This window comes from Amphiura filiformis, chromosome 14, assembly GCF_039555335.1.
Source record: "Amphiura filiformis chromosome 14, Afil_fr2py, whole genome shotgun sequence".
NCBI classification, from domain to species: domain Eukaryota; kingdom Metazoa; phylum Echinodermata; class Ophiuroidea; order Amphilepidida; family Amphiuridae; genus Amphiura; species Amphiura filiformis.
This window is the reverse complement of record NC_092641.1, coordinates 36437207-36454922: the sequence shown is the minus strand read 5'-3', so window position 1 is coordinate 36454922 and position 17716 is coordinate 36437207. Positions and strand designations below refer to the sequence as shown.

General features: G+C 37.3%; 1 protein-coding gene across 1 annotated transcript in view; it reads left to right on the top strand.

Annotated features, from left to right (window-relative positions):
- LOC140170039 (extracellular tyrosine-protein kinase PKDCC-like) overlaps nucleotides 1–9852 on the top strand; it is an 80038-nt gene extending 70186 nt beyond the window's left edge. Inside the window, exons 3-7 of the mRNA XM_072193354.1 lie at nucleotides 1356–1463; nucleotides 3436–3664; nucleotides 6470–6580; nucleotides 6938–7129; nucleotides 7810–9852. Of these exons, the coding sequence (XP_072049455.1) occupies nucleotides 1356–1463; nucleotides 3436–3664; nucleotides 6470–6580; nucleotides 6938–7129; nucleotides 7810–7892 (723 nt within the window). The 3' untranslated portion in view covers nucleotides 7893–9852. The remainder of the gene's footprint in view (nucleotides 1–1355; nucleotides 1464–3435; nucleotides 3665–6469; nucleotides 6581–6937; nucleotides 7130–7809) is intronic.
- Nucleotides 9853–17716: the final 7864 nt, after the last annotated feature.

The following is a 17716-nucleotide window of genomic DNA, read 5'->3' as shown; positions in this document are numbered from 1 at the left end:
ATGCTATCAAACAACCATGGGATTTCAATTTGAATGAAGACTTCAGTGGTTTAGATGAGGCCAGACACCATTTTTTGCCTATTTTTTGACCTATTTAAAGACACTAATGGTGGCGGCCATTTTGTGGTTTAATTAGAATTTGAATGTGGTTTAATTAGGGACTAATATGAATTCGTTGACCCATAAAACCCATTCAAAGACACTAAAATCATCAACATACCTGCTTAGGTAGCTGATATATAGGTATTTATATGTGATGGTAGCCATTTTGACTACCATCTTGGATATCTCGAAATGACCAAGGGTGCAGAAGTGGCATCTGTCAGTTCCTGAATCAGTAGGTCTTGGCGATATAGAAACAACGAAATAACATTATGCGCACGCTACTTTTGGGTTTTTGGCTTGGGCACCAGACTACAACCACTGGGCACAAATGGTTCGATGCACATTATTCATGTTATTTAGGACTTGTGGACTGGATTACAAATTTGGCGTGATTTTATATTGTTATAATTCCAGAACGGAGGGGTCAATTTTCAAAATTCAAAAATGATGTGGTATAACTGTTCCAACACACATTCTTTTAAAAACACATTAGAAAGTTCCTGCAATATTATTGCTTCTTAGGCGTAATATATGAGACGATGTAACACGATTCAGCGTGTGCGTGGTGACACGAACTGCGTACGTGCTATTGGAACCAATTGGAGGCGCATTCCTTGCAAAATATATTTAATTTGATTAAAATACTTTATGATTAATATTTTCATTTGAATAGAAGTGTTTTCGCCGAGTTGTCTTACGACAAAAATAATGGTGTCGTCCGTGTAATTGCGATGATAGATTGACGACAGCGCAGCGGCTAGAAACATTAAGATACACCATTTCATTCTATTTAGTTGTGACAATAAAATACTAAATAATTATATTATGTAAATTATCTGACTGAACAGTTTTTTCAGTATGACTCCCTGTCAAGCAGACTAACCGAGAAATAGTAATATATTATATTGCATGGAAGCGATTCTATCTGCCTGCATGAATGAGATAAGAAGATTCGTTCTTCATTGAGTATTATCATCCTTACTGTTGCTTTCTTTAAATGACAAGCGAACATGACGACGGTCAATACATTTTGCACTTGTGTGAAATTAATAATGGGGGTTAACATTATTCCTCGCATTCTAACAAATCAATAAAAATGTTGATAAAAGTCATCACAAATTAACTTAATCAATTTCCATGGAATATTAATCACTGTTGCATGCCCTTGATCGAGCGTTTCAAGGAAATTGTTTCAACTCCTTACTTGTTCATGACTGTGTATTTAACTGATTTTGTTTTGAATATTTCAGATTGCCTTGGGAGTAACGAGGCTGCTATACTATCTGCACAATTCACCCATAGGTGCCTTAACTATTCATGACTTCAAACTTACTCAATTTGTACTGTTTAATAATGAGGTAAGTAAGGAACGGGAATATTAAAGTAAAAGGGTGTATAAATGAGCGACTCTATACGGGCAATGCAATCCGCATCAATGCACGCTCCTGGGATGCGGATCAAATGTGATCTCATCTTGTGCGCAACAGTGCGGGCAGACAGTGACGGGGAGGGGGGGGCACGTTCCCTGGGCGCCACCCTTAGGGGCGCCGCATTGACCAATTTAGCATCGTCAGATCGTCTGCGCCCCCTCCCATCGATGAAAGTCGATAATTTCGCGCACTTCACGCGCATTTCAGCAGAAAATCATTTGAAAGATTAATTTAAGACCGATATTCAACTTCATTATAACCAAAATTAATTAAAGGGTAGGCCCTATTTGGGCAAATTTTCGACCGCTCCGCGTGCAATTATTTCAAGAATTGGGGGGCGCCATTATGTGTCCTTAGCCCTGGGCGCCAAAACCCCTAGCTACGCCACTGGCTAGACTAGAATCCTTCAGTCGTCTACACGGTTGACAACTGAGGGTAGCAGTCTAGCCACTGGCTGGCCCTGCATGCACACGGCATCACGTCACTTATAAGAAACTAGTTAACTATAACTGAAGACCGAATTAAAAAGACTACTTCGCGTCTGACGTCAGGGCAAATCAATCAATCAATCAATCAATCAATCAAGTCCGCGAACACATGTTTCTGATTTACCTGTGCGATATTGCAATGGGTTGTGATGCTATAGGTACTTAATTAATAATTAATAATTTCAGTTGGATGCACCGTCACAAAGCAAACAGTGGCTGGATGCACAGTACAGTAACAATACTGTGTGTGGCCTTTGGTTCCCAAATGAGAACAATAGTCTGCATATTGTTATGCAGTATTGTTATGGTAAATAATGGCTTGTTGATGGTACAGCTCATTGTTGCTAATGTCAAACTTGTCAAAGTAATTGTGATTGTATCGCACAAGTAATTGAGAATCATGTGGTTGTGGACTTAACACGGTTTGGAAATAAGCTTTTCATAAATAGAGCATCAAAACCCAAAACGAAATTGAACTAAAGAGCAAAATGCGAAGAAAAATATACTTAATGGATTTATATCGAAGTGCTTACATTTTATAAGTATAACTTAAGGTAATGTACACCCAGCAAACACAAAAACGTTTTAAAAACGTTTTAAATAAGTTATATTTTGGCTTTTGGTTTAGGTAAAAACGTTTTAATAACATTAAAATGTCGGGTTATATAAAGGTCACGATAACGTTTTAAAACGTTTTGTATGAAAACACACTACAACAATATTTTTAAATGTTTTCAAAAAATGTTATTGTAAACTTTTTGCTAACATTTTGCCAAATATTGTGTCAATACTTAAATAACATTATGTTAAAATATTTGAACCCAGCAAACACAGAAATGTTCTTAAAATGTTTTTTCAAAACCTTTTGATAACATTTAAATGTCGGGTTATATAAAGGTCATGAAAACGTTTTTAAAACGTTATTGAAAATATTTGGGGCAAACATTTTTCGCAAAATATTTTTTCAACCCCAAAATAACATTTTGTTTAGAATGTTTTGTATCAAGTTTTCAAGAATGTTTTTGGAATGTTATTAAAACGTTTTTATACCTTTTATATAGCCCGACATTTAAACGTTAAAAAACATTTTTGTTTGCTGAGCAGTAGATTATCAAAAAATGTTTTTTAAGGTTATGAAAACGTTTTATACTCTTAATATACCCTTTATATAACCCGACATTTCAACGTTTTCTGACAACCTTTTATAACCTTTTGCGAATGATGTCGAAAACGTTTTGTGTTTGCTGGGCATGTATTGGGGTGCAAAATACGGCGTGAAAGATGCGTGAAAAAATCAACTGCAATTTTTAACAATATAATAGCTTATAATGGTCACCGATCATAATCAATGATGATAGAGCTACTTTCTAATTGCATTGCTTTTTATGAATTTTAATTGTTCTACAATACAGATAAAACTAGCCGATCTTGATGATGTTGAAGACACCCAGCCAACATGCATCAGAGATGAAGATTGCGTCATCGGAAATATGATCCCTGTACCTTGCATGATTGGACAATGTCAACATTACAGTGACCGACTCAACGTCTTCCATGCCCACAAACTATTCTACTCTTTGCTACCATTTGAAGCACCTGTGCCTGTACAAAAGATGATATCCGAATTAACTAATAATACAGGTATATGATCAGGGGTTCATGAAAGTTCATCTGTGGTGGTATAAATCATGATTTTGGTTTAAAGTTTTGATCCAAACAGAAGGAATTAATTCCTACCTCGGAATTTTCAGATGGTACTCCATCTTTCATATCGGCTAGTGAGTATATCAGGTCGTGATCTTTTTAAGTTTGAACCGGCCCGTCTTTGTTGAGAGCTGGTTGGTTGGCTTTGATGTGAACTGCTTCTTTGAATCCACGTTGGAACCAACTGTTTTCCGTGTCGAGTATGTGGACTTTATCCAAGTCCACGAAATGTCCAGGAGACTCGATGTGAATGTGGTTTGAGACCTCCGATGCTGTACTACCGGGCCTCCTGTGTTCATAAAGCCGTGTTTTCAAAGAGCTTTCAGTTTCACCAATATAAACTTCTTTACACTGTCCAGTTACAGTTTTGCCCTGGCGCGGGATGTAATATATCGGACATGTAATGTCCTTCGTTAAATGTGTCTTGTACTTGGGTGACACAAGGATTTGTGCGGGTTGGTTTAAAGAACACGCTAACACCGTAATTGCTAAAAGTCCCTCTAAGAACTTCATAGGTACCTTTGATGTAGGGTAGTAGAACTACGTGGCCTTTATTTGGGCGTTTTTCGCTCACATCGCTCGTTTTGTGAGTTTTTGGTTGAGTAGTTTTATCGAGTGCCCATTTGGGATATTCACATTTCGCTAAAGCTCTTTGAAAACACGGTTTTATGAACATAGGAGGCCCAGTAGTACAGCATCAGAGGTCTCAAACCATGATTCACATCGAGTCTCCAGGACATTTCGTGGACTTGGATAAAGGCCACATACTCGACAGGAACAGCAGGTGGTTCCAACGTGGATGAGTACCATCTGAAAATTCCGAGGTAGGAATTAATTCCTTATGTTTGGATCAAATGATGAAATCAAAATCACAGGTATATCAGTTTATTTCTTATTCACAATAAGCAATACACAGTTTTTTTAAGGAATGGGCGGCTAGCAATTTATAGATGTGCGTATTATTATAGTTGTAATTACATTATACATCAATTCTTGTGTATTAGCAAAATTGTCTTGCAATGTTACAATCATGCGTCTTCCCTGCTTACACAATCCGTTTATGTCATGTGAAGCTGGTTTCCTTCTCCAATAAGACACAAAGTCTCTATGCAAGACACAGGAAAATATAAGACGTGTCATTTGAAGTGCATTCCGAGCTAGATACGTCTTGTGTTTTAGTCTCCTGGTTTAGACTTGACTTGCTGGAATCGTGTGTACCAAAACAACCAAGATCAAAGCAACATATAGGACGCGCAATGATATATTGTCAGCGTCGGTTTCAGAAACTTCACAGATTAACCCTAACCGTACCGTGTACTACAAAATACTACTTGATATATGCGCTGTTTGTGCGTGCATCCCACGTGGTGTGATGACGCAATCGCCCTAAGTGATAGGCACGGTTTCGCTAGCCAGCGAAGCCCAAGACCCGTGGCAAGGTGTCGCCGAACGTGTGCTTGGCATGTGAGGGGTCTCGGGTTCAAATCCCACCTAGAGCAAACAACTCTTTATTCCTTCCTTCTTTCCCTTCCCGTCACCAAAAAGCCGTCAGGGTTAGGTAAACATTAATCTCTTACACTGATGTCCTACATCGCTCGTAAACTGCAACATTCTTAACAATTATAAACTCCTCAAAAAGTTTCTTTCCAATACGGCTATATATCAGAAATATTTGAAATCTATTTCCATATTGTTTCATATTAATACAAACATTGTTCTTCTTGTTAAAATTGACATCACATTTATACCATAACTTATTCCATGGTTGAGTAACTGTCTTCGAAAAACAAGAAGGTCTCAATCCAAATGTGCCAAAGCTGCCATTGTCTGCGCCATTTGCATCAGTAAACATGAGTAAGGAATACCACACTGTTTCATTAAATCAATCGCCACTTACCTAAAATCAGTAACGAGTAGAGAACAATTCATTAAAAAATATTTTCATGTGAAAGAAAAACGTTTTTCCTTCCATTTTTGCAAAAAGTCAATTTTGATTTTTTTTCCACTCCAACACATATTATTTGGCACACATCTCAAAACTAAGATTGCCGAGTTCCGACTGATTTTGCTTGATCACATCATATATAATGATGTAGCCTAATTAATATTAAATGAAATTAGAGTTATGTAATTAGAGGTTAATAACTGCGCATCGGTTATTTGGAGGGCATTGTGAAAAATCTAAACATTTTGCCTTTGGAACCGAGGAACATCCCGAGGGGCGCAGCCCCGAGGGATATTCCGAGGTCCAAAGCAAAATGTTTAGATTTTTCACAATGCCCGACATATAACCGATGCAAAGTTATTAACCTCATTCATAACCGTCACTTTGATCTTTTAACTTTACAAAATAACACAAAATTTTCCTCAAAAGTTTGTAAAAATAAACAATTTTTACATCTTCCCTTTCCCAAAATCGATCAGGCTAAAACAAAACGACCAATAACAAAAGTGCGTATCAGAATCTGTGCAAATATGGTAGCGCGCAATCCAAATACGGCAGCCAGCGCGCGCGCAGTTCGTTGGACGCACAATACGGCGCACGCAGAAGTCAATTGTGTGCGACATTGGAACAATTACGCATTTTGCGGTCAATTGTGAGATATTAATGACCTCGATTTGCGTTCGCGTTTTCACAAATAATAAAATATGATTGGATCGCACGCATCGCGTTTATTAATGAGGTTATGAATTGACGATATTGACGTGTGCTTTTTCCTCCTCATTATTTTCTCTTTCAAGGTCAATCAACTTGGAGTTCCAGAAGAATATTACAAACACTTGACCAAATCTTAGATGTTTATCGGAATAGCAGCATATATGGAAATATTGGGGGCGCTAGACATATTAAAGGTAAAACTCATCTGGGGTAATGCCGCAGTTTGTAATTTAGCATTATATTTGATTGATTGATTTTCTCCACTGTTCGGTATATATAGTTGCAGGTACTATTAGATATTAACAATGGATATTTAACCTTTCAGCTTTATGTGTCCGAATGTGTCTGCATGATTTTCTTTGTTATTTGTGTTACTTGTAATTTAACGTTGGTTTGTATTATTTCTGTATTCAATCAATTAAACACCAACAATAAATTAATGTTGAAAAAAACTTAACATAAAAACCTCACAAACGAGAATTTTGATTAAAATTACAGGGATGATAATGAATAACGTACACGTCATAACTATGGTAACCATTCAATTTCAGATATGGTCAAATTTGACAAATTCCCGAACCAGGATTATCCAGCAGTGCATGACTATTGGTGTCATGGGACCATCTACGCAGGCGCAAACAGTTGTGCATTCTCAGTGGTAGACGAAAGCGAGGCACGATACCTATGCAGTCACGACCCACAATGCAAAGCATTTGTTATGACGTCACAGAAAACATGGACAGGTATCTATTGAATTAACAACAACCCTCCCCTGAAATTTATTAATGCCATTCTTTTTTTGAATGTATAAATCTGACAAGAGTGTGGTCTTTAATCAATTTCATGGAGGGTTTAAATTGTCAATCGGGAGGGGCGACAATTTGAACTCAACTTGAAGGACATACAAAGGCAAATTGTCCTGTATGGAGGGGGTTGGAACTTTATTTGAGGGGCAAGTTTTCGCTTATTTCTGGGGGTCGATCTACAGTAATTTTAAATTACTATGTTGTCCTTCAAACATAACTAAATTGGCTGATACCAATTAGGCTTAACATTATAAATAGGTTTATGCAAAAAATAAGGTTAAAAAAACAACATCGTAAACATTTTAAAAACATCGTACATTAATTAGGTTAAAAAATGAGTTTGTTTCTTGTCGGCGGCCTGAAGTAGGCCTCAAATTATGTGGAAATTTATGTATGAGAAAAATCTTTGAGACAAATTTGTCATAATTTTTTGTTTGAATCTTTTCTGCATCTTTTCTGGATCTCTCATAATAAAAAAAAACTAAATGCGGTAACTTTGCTCCCAAAAACGAATGCGCACGGCCTACATGAGCAGGAAGCAAACTTGAATTTTTAGCCTTGTGGATTTAATCATAATAATTATATAACAACAATTGTTTGTCCTGTTTTCTTTTCAGGTCGCACGGTAATTTATTTGAAGAGCCAAACAAGTGAGCCGGTACAGAGCGACGGCAATACACTTTATATACGTGTGACATGACTGTAATGAAGATCATAGTCATGTTGGTTTTTATATTAGAAACTGGGAAGTATAATGTAAATAGATTTATCAACAACAAATGTCATTATAAATGATGATAACGAATATCAAACTGCCAATATAGATAAGCATGATAACGAATATCAAACGGGTGCTATCAGCATATCAGGAAAGTTGGTGTCAAAAATACACTGAAAGCTACTGAAAAACGATTTATTGGCAACTGCTGATAACAATATTAACTGCCACTAATAGTTAAAAGGGCATTTCGTGACCCACAGCATCCCCCCCCCCCCACTTTTCTCAAAAAAAGTTGAGATTTTTATATCACTGGAAACCTCTGGCTACATATTGTTTATGTACAAACATGTCTTGCAGATTAATTCGTTTAGCATTTAGCAAAGATATCATGAAATTTGAATTTCGTTTTGGTATACCAGAACGAAATTACAACACATTGTCTATGAAGCAGTGTAATACACATAATCATGCAAAATCGGAATCAACTGAAATTTTGGGAATAAACTTTTTCGTGGATATCTACTGAAAAATGTCATAAAAAGAGGATGCTAGGATCACGAAATACTCCTTTCTATATAAACTGCAAAATGATTTGTGCCTTAAAATTTACAGAAATTTCCGACAGCAAATATTCTACAGTATATTCTACACAAAGACATGTCATAAATAGAACCAGCAGTAAATAGCTGTCTTTTATAGCTCAGATTTAAGACCTCATTTGTTGAAATTGGTCAAGAAATAAAATTACGGTAATGCAAAATCCCATGGAATATGGAAATTCCAAATTTGTAGATTGCTCCATTGGTAGCTTACTTACATTAATCTTAAAGGATGACTCCGGCAATCACAACATTATGCCTTATATGAAAGAAAAATAAAGCACAAATCACGTGGTTTTATTTAAAACAAACTCATAGTGACCATAAAAACGAATAAAAACATTCGTCTCTCAACATGCGGTATTCAAAATTCCCGGCCGCTGAAATTGTAGTCTAGAGTGCAATGACGTCCCAGTAATATGATAAAGGCTGACGACACGCGGCTTGTTGTTTTGGGGCGTTAAAAGTTCTGTACATGCGGGTTATCCTTGAGACTGTGAATTTCAGCTTCTTGTAGACTGTTACGCTCACTGAGTTCACGAAATGCTGATGATAGCTGGGTAAAGTTTTGTCTCAAGTCTTTGAATTCCTTGAGTTGCGAGGTGAGGTCCTTTACCTTGTCTTGTAGGCTTTGAATTTTCCTGAGTGTTGGTGCTTCATCTGGAACCGTGTCAGTTTGAGTCTGTGCATCACTTTCACAGATGGTGACTCTAGTCTGTACAGAAGAGTCTGTCATTAGTTCATGGTTAATCAGTTCAAATTTGGGCAGTTCGCTTTTGTCCGAGGAAGTCATTGCATGGTTATGAGATGGCGTTGATGTGGTAGGACCAGGTGAGAAGGGGGAGGCTGCAACATTCTCTTCTGCTAATTTGTTCCCAATTTCAGTTAAGATGGTATCTATCCTAGTTTGATGGAGTGATCCTTGGACTGAGATAGTGTTGGTAGATGCATAGCAAGTGATGGTTACATGTTGTAGTGTATCTTCAGGCATAACACATCTGAAGATACAGCCACACCTGCCCTTGCCTTCTGCTGTACCATATCTAGCACATAGTTCATAGGAAAGTTGATCAAATATATCTGGGTTGACAGCTATTGTTGTTGACATAGTTTTAGGTTCAATTTTCCACATAGAGTGATCAAATATGTCCACATTGGTAAATCCATTGAACAGTTAGGACGCTGGACAACCAATTCTTTAGAAATGCATAGTCGCGCTAAAAGTCGATCGATACATGTTAAAATCAGCACAATTCAGAGATACACCTTTTTGCTATGAAATTTATTTTCTCGGTCAAATATAAAGCAATTTTTTTTTTCTTCAGTAATGTCAGTTAAGGACATAGTGCTTGGATATACATTTAAAAAAAATCATGGTGTTAAAATTCAAGCATCATATTTTGTCTTTTAGTGTGATATTTTTTGATTTTTATAGGCCTTTAGTTCGCCCGCGAGCCTTTTACGGAATTCATTTTTAGCGTCTCAAACTAATATAGTTTGCTAAAGAAAGATATTTCCCACCTCTGTAAAGCACATCGTGTGGGTCTATATTATAGTTTTGTCAGAATTTCCGTTTTTATTTTACCCCTTTTTCCCTTCATGCTCCGAAAATGTCAAACTCAGTACTTTATATCGAGAGCAACCAGCAGAAATAATCGATATTTCAATTGTTGTCAACCAGGTCCCTTTTCCATTGAAAACCAGGATTGCTTGACCAGCGATTTGGTAGCCCAAATCCCCAATTCTGGTAAATGAGGTGAATTTTGAAAATTTGCTCCCGTGATAGCCTGCAATTTCAATTTATAGGGGCTATGGATTCCATGATTATGAAAACCATTTTGTCTGTTTGTTTGTTTGTTTATTTACCTAGGATGAGGTCTATGGGAAAATCCACTGTCCAAACCTAGAAAAATTCCCGTGTTATTAGAGGGGATATTAATTTTCTGTCCCTCCTATCTCCAGGTGAATTTTGAATGACCCCCCCCCCCAATCGCGGGTTGGCATTTTCATTACACCCTTCAGACTTGCGTTCGGGTTTGTGTATGCCTATTTGTCATAATTTAGCGCTATAGGACCTACTTTCTAAATGTATAGCTATAGCCGTGCTATATAAATATTATAAGGTACCGGTATGTAATATTATGTAGGCCTATGGGGGTGGGGTGGGTACTCAACACATTTTAACCATGACTTACAATGCAAGGCTCATTGTTGCCATAAATGATTTTTCCTTTAGGTCATTATAATAGGTTGTTATAAACTTCCATGTTTAACCTTGTATTGTTTTGGCTGCTTCATTATGACTTTCGGTGGGTTTAAGCAATTTCAAACAAACACAAACAAAAGGCACTATACCCAGTCACCTTCATGACAATTAAAACACTAGGTAATTTCTTTGCTATATTGAAGTTCTGGCAACACTGTATCCAGGCCGGGCACCCAGAGATATCGATCCACAATGCTAGTATTAGCCTAAGATTTCACGCGTGGATTTGAAAATTTTTCAGCTGGTAGTCAAAAATTATGGAATCAAAACGGAAATTCTGACAAAACTATGATATATCGCTCACGGTGATGTGCGTTAGAAAGTTGGGAAAAATCCTTCTTTAGCGAACTATATTACTTTGAAAAGCTAAAAGGTTGATCCAAAAAAAGGTTCGCGGGCAGAGTTGAAGCCTATCAAAATCGAAAATCTTACACTGAATTTCACGACTAAGTTTAACACTAAGATTTGAAAAAAAAATACAGTATCAAGCATTACAGTTTTTCCTGACATTTACTGAAAAAATGAAAATTATTGCTTTTCATTTGGCCGAGAAAAAAAATTTTACACTGAAAAGGTGTAACTCAAAATTTTGTTCATTTGAATACCAAATTCGATCGTCTGTGTTGCCTTATTAAATGACTGAGTGAGCCTTGCAGAACAATAACAATCGGTTGTCCAGCGTCCTAACTGTGAAGGTACCATGGAAAGATTGCCATAGATGAGTGACAGCTCCCTTTGTTATGCTCGTTAAGTTCATTGTTACACAGACAGGATGTGCATGGAAGAAAATCAATACCAGTGATGTAGAGTTGTAGTCCAAGTTGAATTGTGATACCAAATATCAAATCAAATGTCATATATTTTCTCAAAAATAATGATCAAATGTGTAAAATAAAGTTAATTATTAAATTCCAGACATAAAGATGAAGATGTTGATATAAAATTCAATACGTAATCCAAGGTAAAAACAGAGTAATTATGATGATTTGTTGGAGCTCATGTGGAGTGATGCACACTAGTCAGAAGCAGGTTTGGTGTCAAATGAATTATAAAAGAAGTAAAGAATATAATTCTTGAAGATATTCGTCAGGACTGTTCATGATAGAGTTCTACCTCCATCGTCACACATCTGTTTATTGAAATTACCCATGATTAATATGCTCTTACTTACATCTAAGCTACAAAATAAAAGTTATTCGATGAATAAAATATTTTTAAGTTTACGAGTATAATCATAGGTAATTCCTGGTACTTAAAATAACAGAGATGCGACGATGGAGGTAGAACTCGTAGATTCATACGACTAGTCCAATAAAATTCCACTTACGTGCAGACGTTTCGAAAACTGTCAGTTTCTTTGTCGATGCTATTGTTGCAATGACAATCTATGTACAGATTTTCTCAGATCGTCAAATACGTGATTTAAAGGTTCGTGACCCGATCGACAGCCTCGTCCCTATTTTTATTCATCAAAAGAAAGCTCATATTCTTCTCATTATACCCCAGTGTAATTTAACACCCGAGATGTTTCGTTTAAAATATGGTGAACAAACCGGAAGTGTATCAGAGCTAAAGAGTACAGGTATTTGTTGCTAGTTTTAACTTTGGCATATATGTGATGCGATCAAGCAAAATCAGTCGGAACTCGGAAATATTAAATTTTCAGTTTCTTACAAAATAGTAAAAAGCATTTACAAAGCTGCATTTTGCAGAAAACTCCATTGAATTTGAACAACCAGTTCCAAAGATATGAGCAATTACAGAGTTTCCCAAACAATAGGAAAGAAAAGGAAATATTACCTTTGTTTGGCTATATCTCAAAATCAATATTTGCGAGTTCCGACTGATTTTGCTTGATCGCATCACATATGTCTTTGTTTAGGATATACAGTGGTGAACATAACTGGCACTTTAATTCTTTTGCTGTCTGTATGTAAATAGTGTAACAGTATCAATCTCCTGATTCCTTTAAAATATTTCTACAGAACATTTGACCATGTTTAAGGACAAATACGGACTGACAACCTTGCTACCGGAAATTTCCGAAATTACAGTACATAGGGTATTTTTTACAGCGTATATCTTTAGGTTTTCAACATCTTTTAAGCCTGTTGGGTATACAATCAAAATCGAAAGGTAGTGGTGGTTGCCACCCAGATGATTTTACCAAGTGCTCTAATAGATAGTATGGGCATGTAACTCTGTTTATGTTAGAATATAGCCAGTTACTTCTATTCTAAGCCAACAACCAGATGAGAATCGGATGTTTCTAATTTGTTTGGCCGAAAATTCAATGTACATAATTGCAAATCGGCTATTTTAAGGTTCGCAAAGATTATGACGTCATTGTTACGTCACAAGATGCATGCTGGTTCTTGGTATCAATGAAAAGAGGAGATACATACATATCCATTGATGACCAAATAAGCATACAAATAACATATATATTTCCACTTCCCAAAAATAAATAGCAAATCCTTGGAAATTGAAATCAACAACCACATCAGCTGGTCCATGTGAAGCAGATGGGCACATTGATATAAATGAAAACATGAGACCTGTCGGAAACAAGCACCTGTATATTAGCGTGAACACCAACCATATCATTGATAGATAAGTGTACTTTACACAAAAAGCTCGATCTACAGAGTGTTGCTTTGCAAATTTGAGTATAGAAAAGGATTGTTGATTCCAAGAACTTGAAATTGATAAAATTGAACAAAATCTATAAACACACAGAAATGCAATAGTGATATTCAGCCAAGTGCCGCATTGTGTTTAAAATCATTTCTTAAGATACATAACATGTGAAGCATACTATGAATATGACAGGGTAGCCAATAAAAATAACGTTCTTTTGGTAAATATTAAACGATGGTGTCTATTATTTTCTGCGTCGCAGTTACTGCATCCCCACAGTTACTGCATCCCCACAGTTACTACATCCCCACAGTTACTGCATCCCCACAGTTACTGCATCCCCACAGTTACTGCATCCCCACAGTTATGTTACGTTATGGCGTATGTTACAGAAAAAAATTCTTGTAAAGTCACTGTATAAGAAAATTTCAAGCGAATGCTGATATTCTTGGGAAGGAATGATGGTATTAAACCAAACTCTTCAATTTACATTTTATCGATGAAACCAGTTGGAATAAGAAGGAAACCTATGCATAATTTGTGGCGCCCAAGGCTAAAGATACATAATGGCGCCCGCCCCTTCTTAAAACAATTGCGAAAATTTGGACAATTAGGGCCTACCACTAATTAATTTTGGTCATAATTAAGTTGAATATCGGTCTTAAATTGATCTTTCAAATGATTTTGAAGCGCGCGAAAATTTAACATTCAACGCTTGGAGGGACGCAGAATCGATGCTGAATTGGCCAATTCGGTGCCTCCCTAAGGGTGGCGCCCAGGGCACGTGCTCCCCTTGCCCCCGTTGCTACACCACTGCACCAAAGCATACCTCGCCCCCTTTTTATTTTCCGCCCTCATTTTTTCTTCCCTTTTCTTTCTCCATTCCCGTTTTTTAGTTTTTCGCCCTTTTTTTGCGCCCCTCCGCGTTTGCCGCCCTAGGCGACCGCCTTACCTGGCCTATTGGTCGGAACGGCCCTGCGTGGATGAGGTTGGGTGGGGGGTAACACATGGATCTAGATGGCAAGTGTCAATTTATTTTAGCCTGGTCCAGTGCCCTGAAAAAGGTAAATCCAGCCCTGGCTATACACAAAATGTTGCCTACATGTATGTTGCACACATGTACATAGATCTACATTGTATCATCCTGCAGCCTCTGCACACTGCCACCCATACCTATATGCTACATTCACACAATGAATGATCAATACAGAAAAAAACAGCAAACTGGGAAAACATTTCAAGATATTTTATTTTGTGGCGAATTTCAAGTTATCATGTTTATTGTCATTATAAATAGCTTTTATTTAAAACCATTTTAATATTCCCCATCCAAATACACTCCCCTTCATGTACAATTATGCTGCAGGAGTTACACACATGAAGAACTACACGATAATGTGAGCAATTTCCGCCACATGTACTTCTTGTGCCTATGCTTGGGGTCTTTTTATCTTTTCAGTTTTTCCGTATCCGTTTTCGTTTTCGTATGTCATTAATAAGTGAGTAAATGAGCAAGTAAATATTCGTATTCGTTTCCGTAAGTTATGTAAATTTCTGACTTCAAAACCTACAAGGAAACGAAATCACCGTACGAGTTTCTAGACCACTTGGCCTGTGATGTCATTGCCCGGCAGTATGCGCGCGCATTATGGCAGTTTCCATTGTTCTTTGCCCTGCAGTGTGCGTACGCATCGTAGTTTGCTAAGGGCACATGCATTTTAAATCGCCCGCCACATTTCATATAGTACAAGAAAGCCATTGAACAGTGTAGCGGCTCGTTCAAGCATATCGACAGAATATCGGAAAAGGAATGAAGTACTCACTCGAAATAATTCATTCATTGCTGTAACAATTGGAATCAATCAATGTAATCTGATAAATGCTTTAAGCAGATTACAGACTTGAATCTATTCTAAATGTATATTATTTTTCATTCATTGGCCAGGCTGATAAAGATTGCAAATTGCGACGTAGGAGAGAGAGGATGAAGAGAGAAGAAGATGATCGGGTGGAGGGGTGGGATAGGAGAGGATATGAGAGGCGAGGAGAAGGAGAGGAGAGGAGAGGAGCGGGCGAGAATAGGAGGGAGGAATTCAGTTTATTCTATTCAGTATATTTCAATTTTCCCATAAAGTTGATCATAGGCCTACTGCTATAGTTTGCAAATTGCAAAAAAAACCAAATAATGTTAAAAACTACCTATTCAAGCAGACTTTTTGACCAAAATATAGATTTTAAAAGTTAAAACCTCAAGTGTTCCTTACAATATTTTCCGTACCCATACCCATGGCGCCGGATCCGTACCCGTACTCGCACCTTATTTTGAGTTCGGACACGTACCCTTACGCGTACTCATTGGTTGGGGATCCGTACCCATGACCTGGGATCCGTACCCGTACACATGGCCTGGGACCCGTACGTACCCGTACCCGTACTCATGGTCCGGGACCTGTACCCAATATTGACTGTGTACATACTAAATTAAAGCCTTGGAGAAAGCCATTATCTTATCCTGTATTGATTTGTGGATAGAAAATAATGAAAAGCTATTGATATTATTCAACATTTCCGTCCTTTCAAGAGGAAAATTCTGATGACAAATAGTTTTTAGGGCCTATGTTACGGGCATAATTTATACATGTATAGTATTGAACAATGTACCCTATTTGACCTAATCGGATTGGCGTTGTCTTTTTAATGGCAGTTCTTGTTTTTAATTCGATAGGGTTTATGCCCTCCCTAAGTTGAGATAAGACCGGCCCACTCGATTTGTGAAAAGACCTTTTTTGACTCAAGTAACTGCCTAAAATGAGGCAATATTGAACAGAAAAGGGGTTTCAAACTGTACTTTTTGATAAGTATAAATCACGTTGGGTCTAAGGGTGTGCCCCGGGGGGTGTGCTAACACTTTTCTTTGGTTACTTTGACCACAGTGTTTTATTTTTTCAATTATCTTTAAAGAAGAACAAGAATCTTAAGTTGAATGAGTGTCACCAAATATTCACCTCATCACCTCATTTTAATGTTTACACGAACCCAAAGCTGATGATAAACTGATAGTATATTGAAGCAAACATAATCATTATCGCACAGCTACGGTACGTAATTCATGACTAGCTTGATCCAGGCATTGATGTTTGCGTGACGATAAGGAATCATTACACCGCAGTACGTCATGCTGATAAATGTATAAAAGTGTTTCTAAAATAAAACAAAATAACGCTTAATTTAATAGGTAGGCTATGGCAGTCTGATTATCTTTTAGAAATAGCCGAGTGGGAGGGATTTCAATCAAATAGTTTTGTGTAAAACTGTAGCATCCAATGTATAAAGGAATATATGAATATTAGGGACCGTTCACAAACACTTGTTAGGGATGCCTGATGCAAAAAAAATTTCATTGCGAAATTTTTTGGGTGCCCCCCCCTTTACAGACCTCAAAATTTTCAGGTCCCCCCCCTCTTTTTGACATGAAAATTATGGGTCAACCCCATAGAAAAGCATATAAACTAAATTTTCCCAGGAAAGTTTGTGGTCATTTTTTCAGCCCCCCTGTACATCGTATACTGCGTGGCAAAATTGATACTCATGGGCATGCTAAGTATTTTCTTACCAGGCCAATAATCGAAACACGTGAGCTCCGTGTGTTGGCAAGGCATTTCACCCTACACGTTCAGTTGCCATGGCTTTTACAGTTAGGGGATATAATAGTCCATACAAGGTCCCGTCCAACAATTTTTTCTTAAATTTCTTGGAATACTTGGAACAAATCTTTGTCGGCATTCCGGGTTCGAATCCCAACCAAAACAAACAACTTATTCATTTTCTCTTTATTCTTTCCTTTCTATTCGCCAAAAAGCAAAGCACATAGGGGTTAGGGTTAATGTTTAACAGGAAAATCCCAAATATGGTGCGTTTTTTGTCTTTGATTGTCATGATATCGTTTTTAAAATTTTATATCCGGTATGTTGGTTATGTGTACAACTTCAAATTTAAAAACGGTAGCCGATCGGTCTAAGGCGCTGCAATCTGTCATTATTTTGACTAGTTCATTAGTGGCAAGGTGCGTGGGTTTGAGACGATTCGCTTCCAAACTAGTTTCCTTTTTGAAAATATTCAATTTAGGGAAATCGAGCTATGCGAATTTATGCATGGCGTAGGGTGGTGTGATGAATCATGAAAACGGTTACAAGCTTCACAGGTTGTGCCCTACACGTACTACACCTACGCACGCATACAACCTGACTACATCGACAAGCTTCTGCAGGAATTTCAATTTTAAAAAGGCAACACGCATT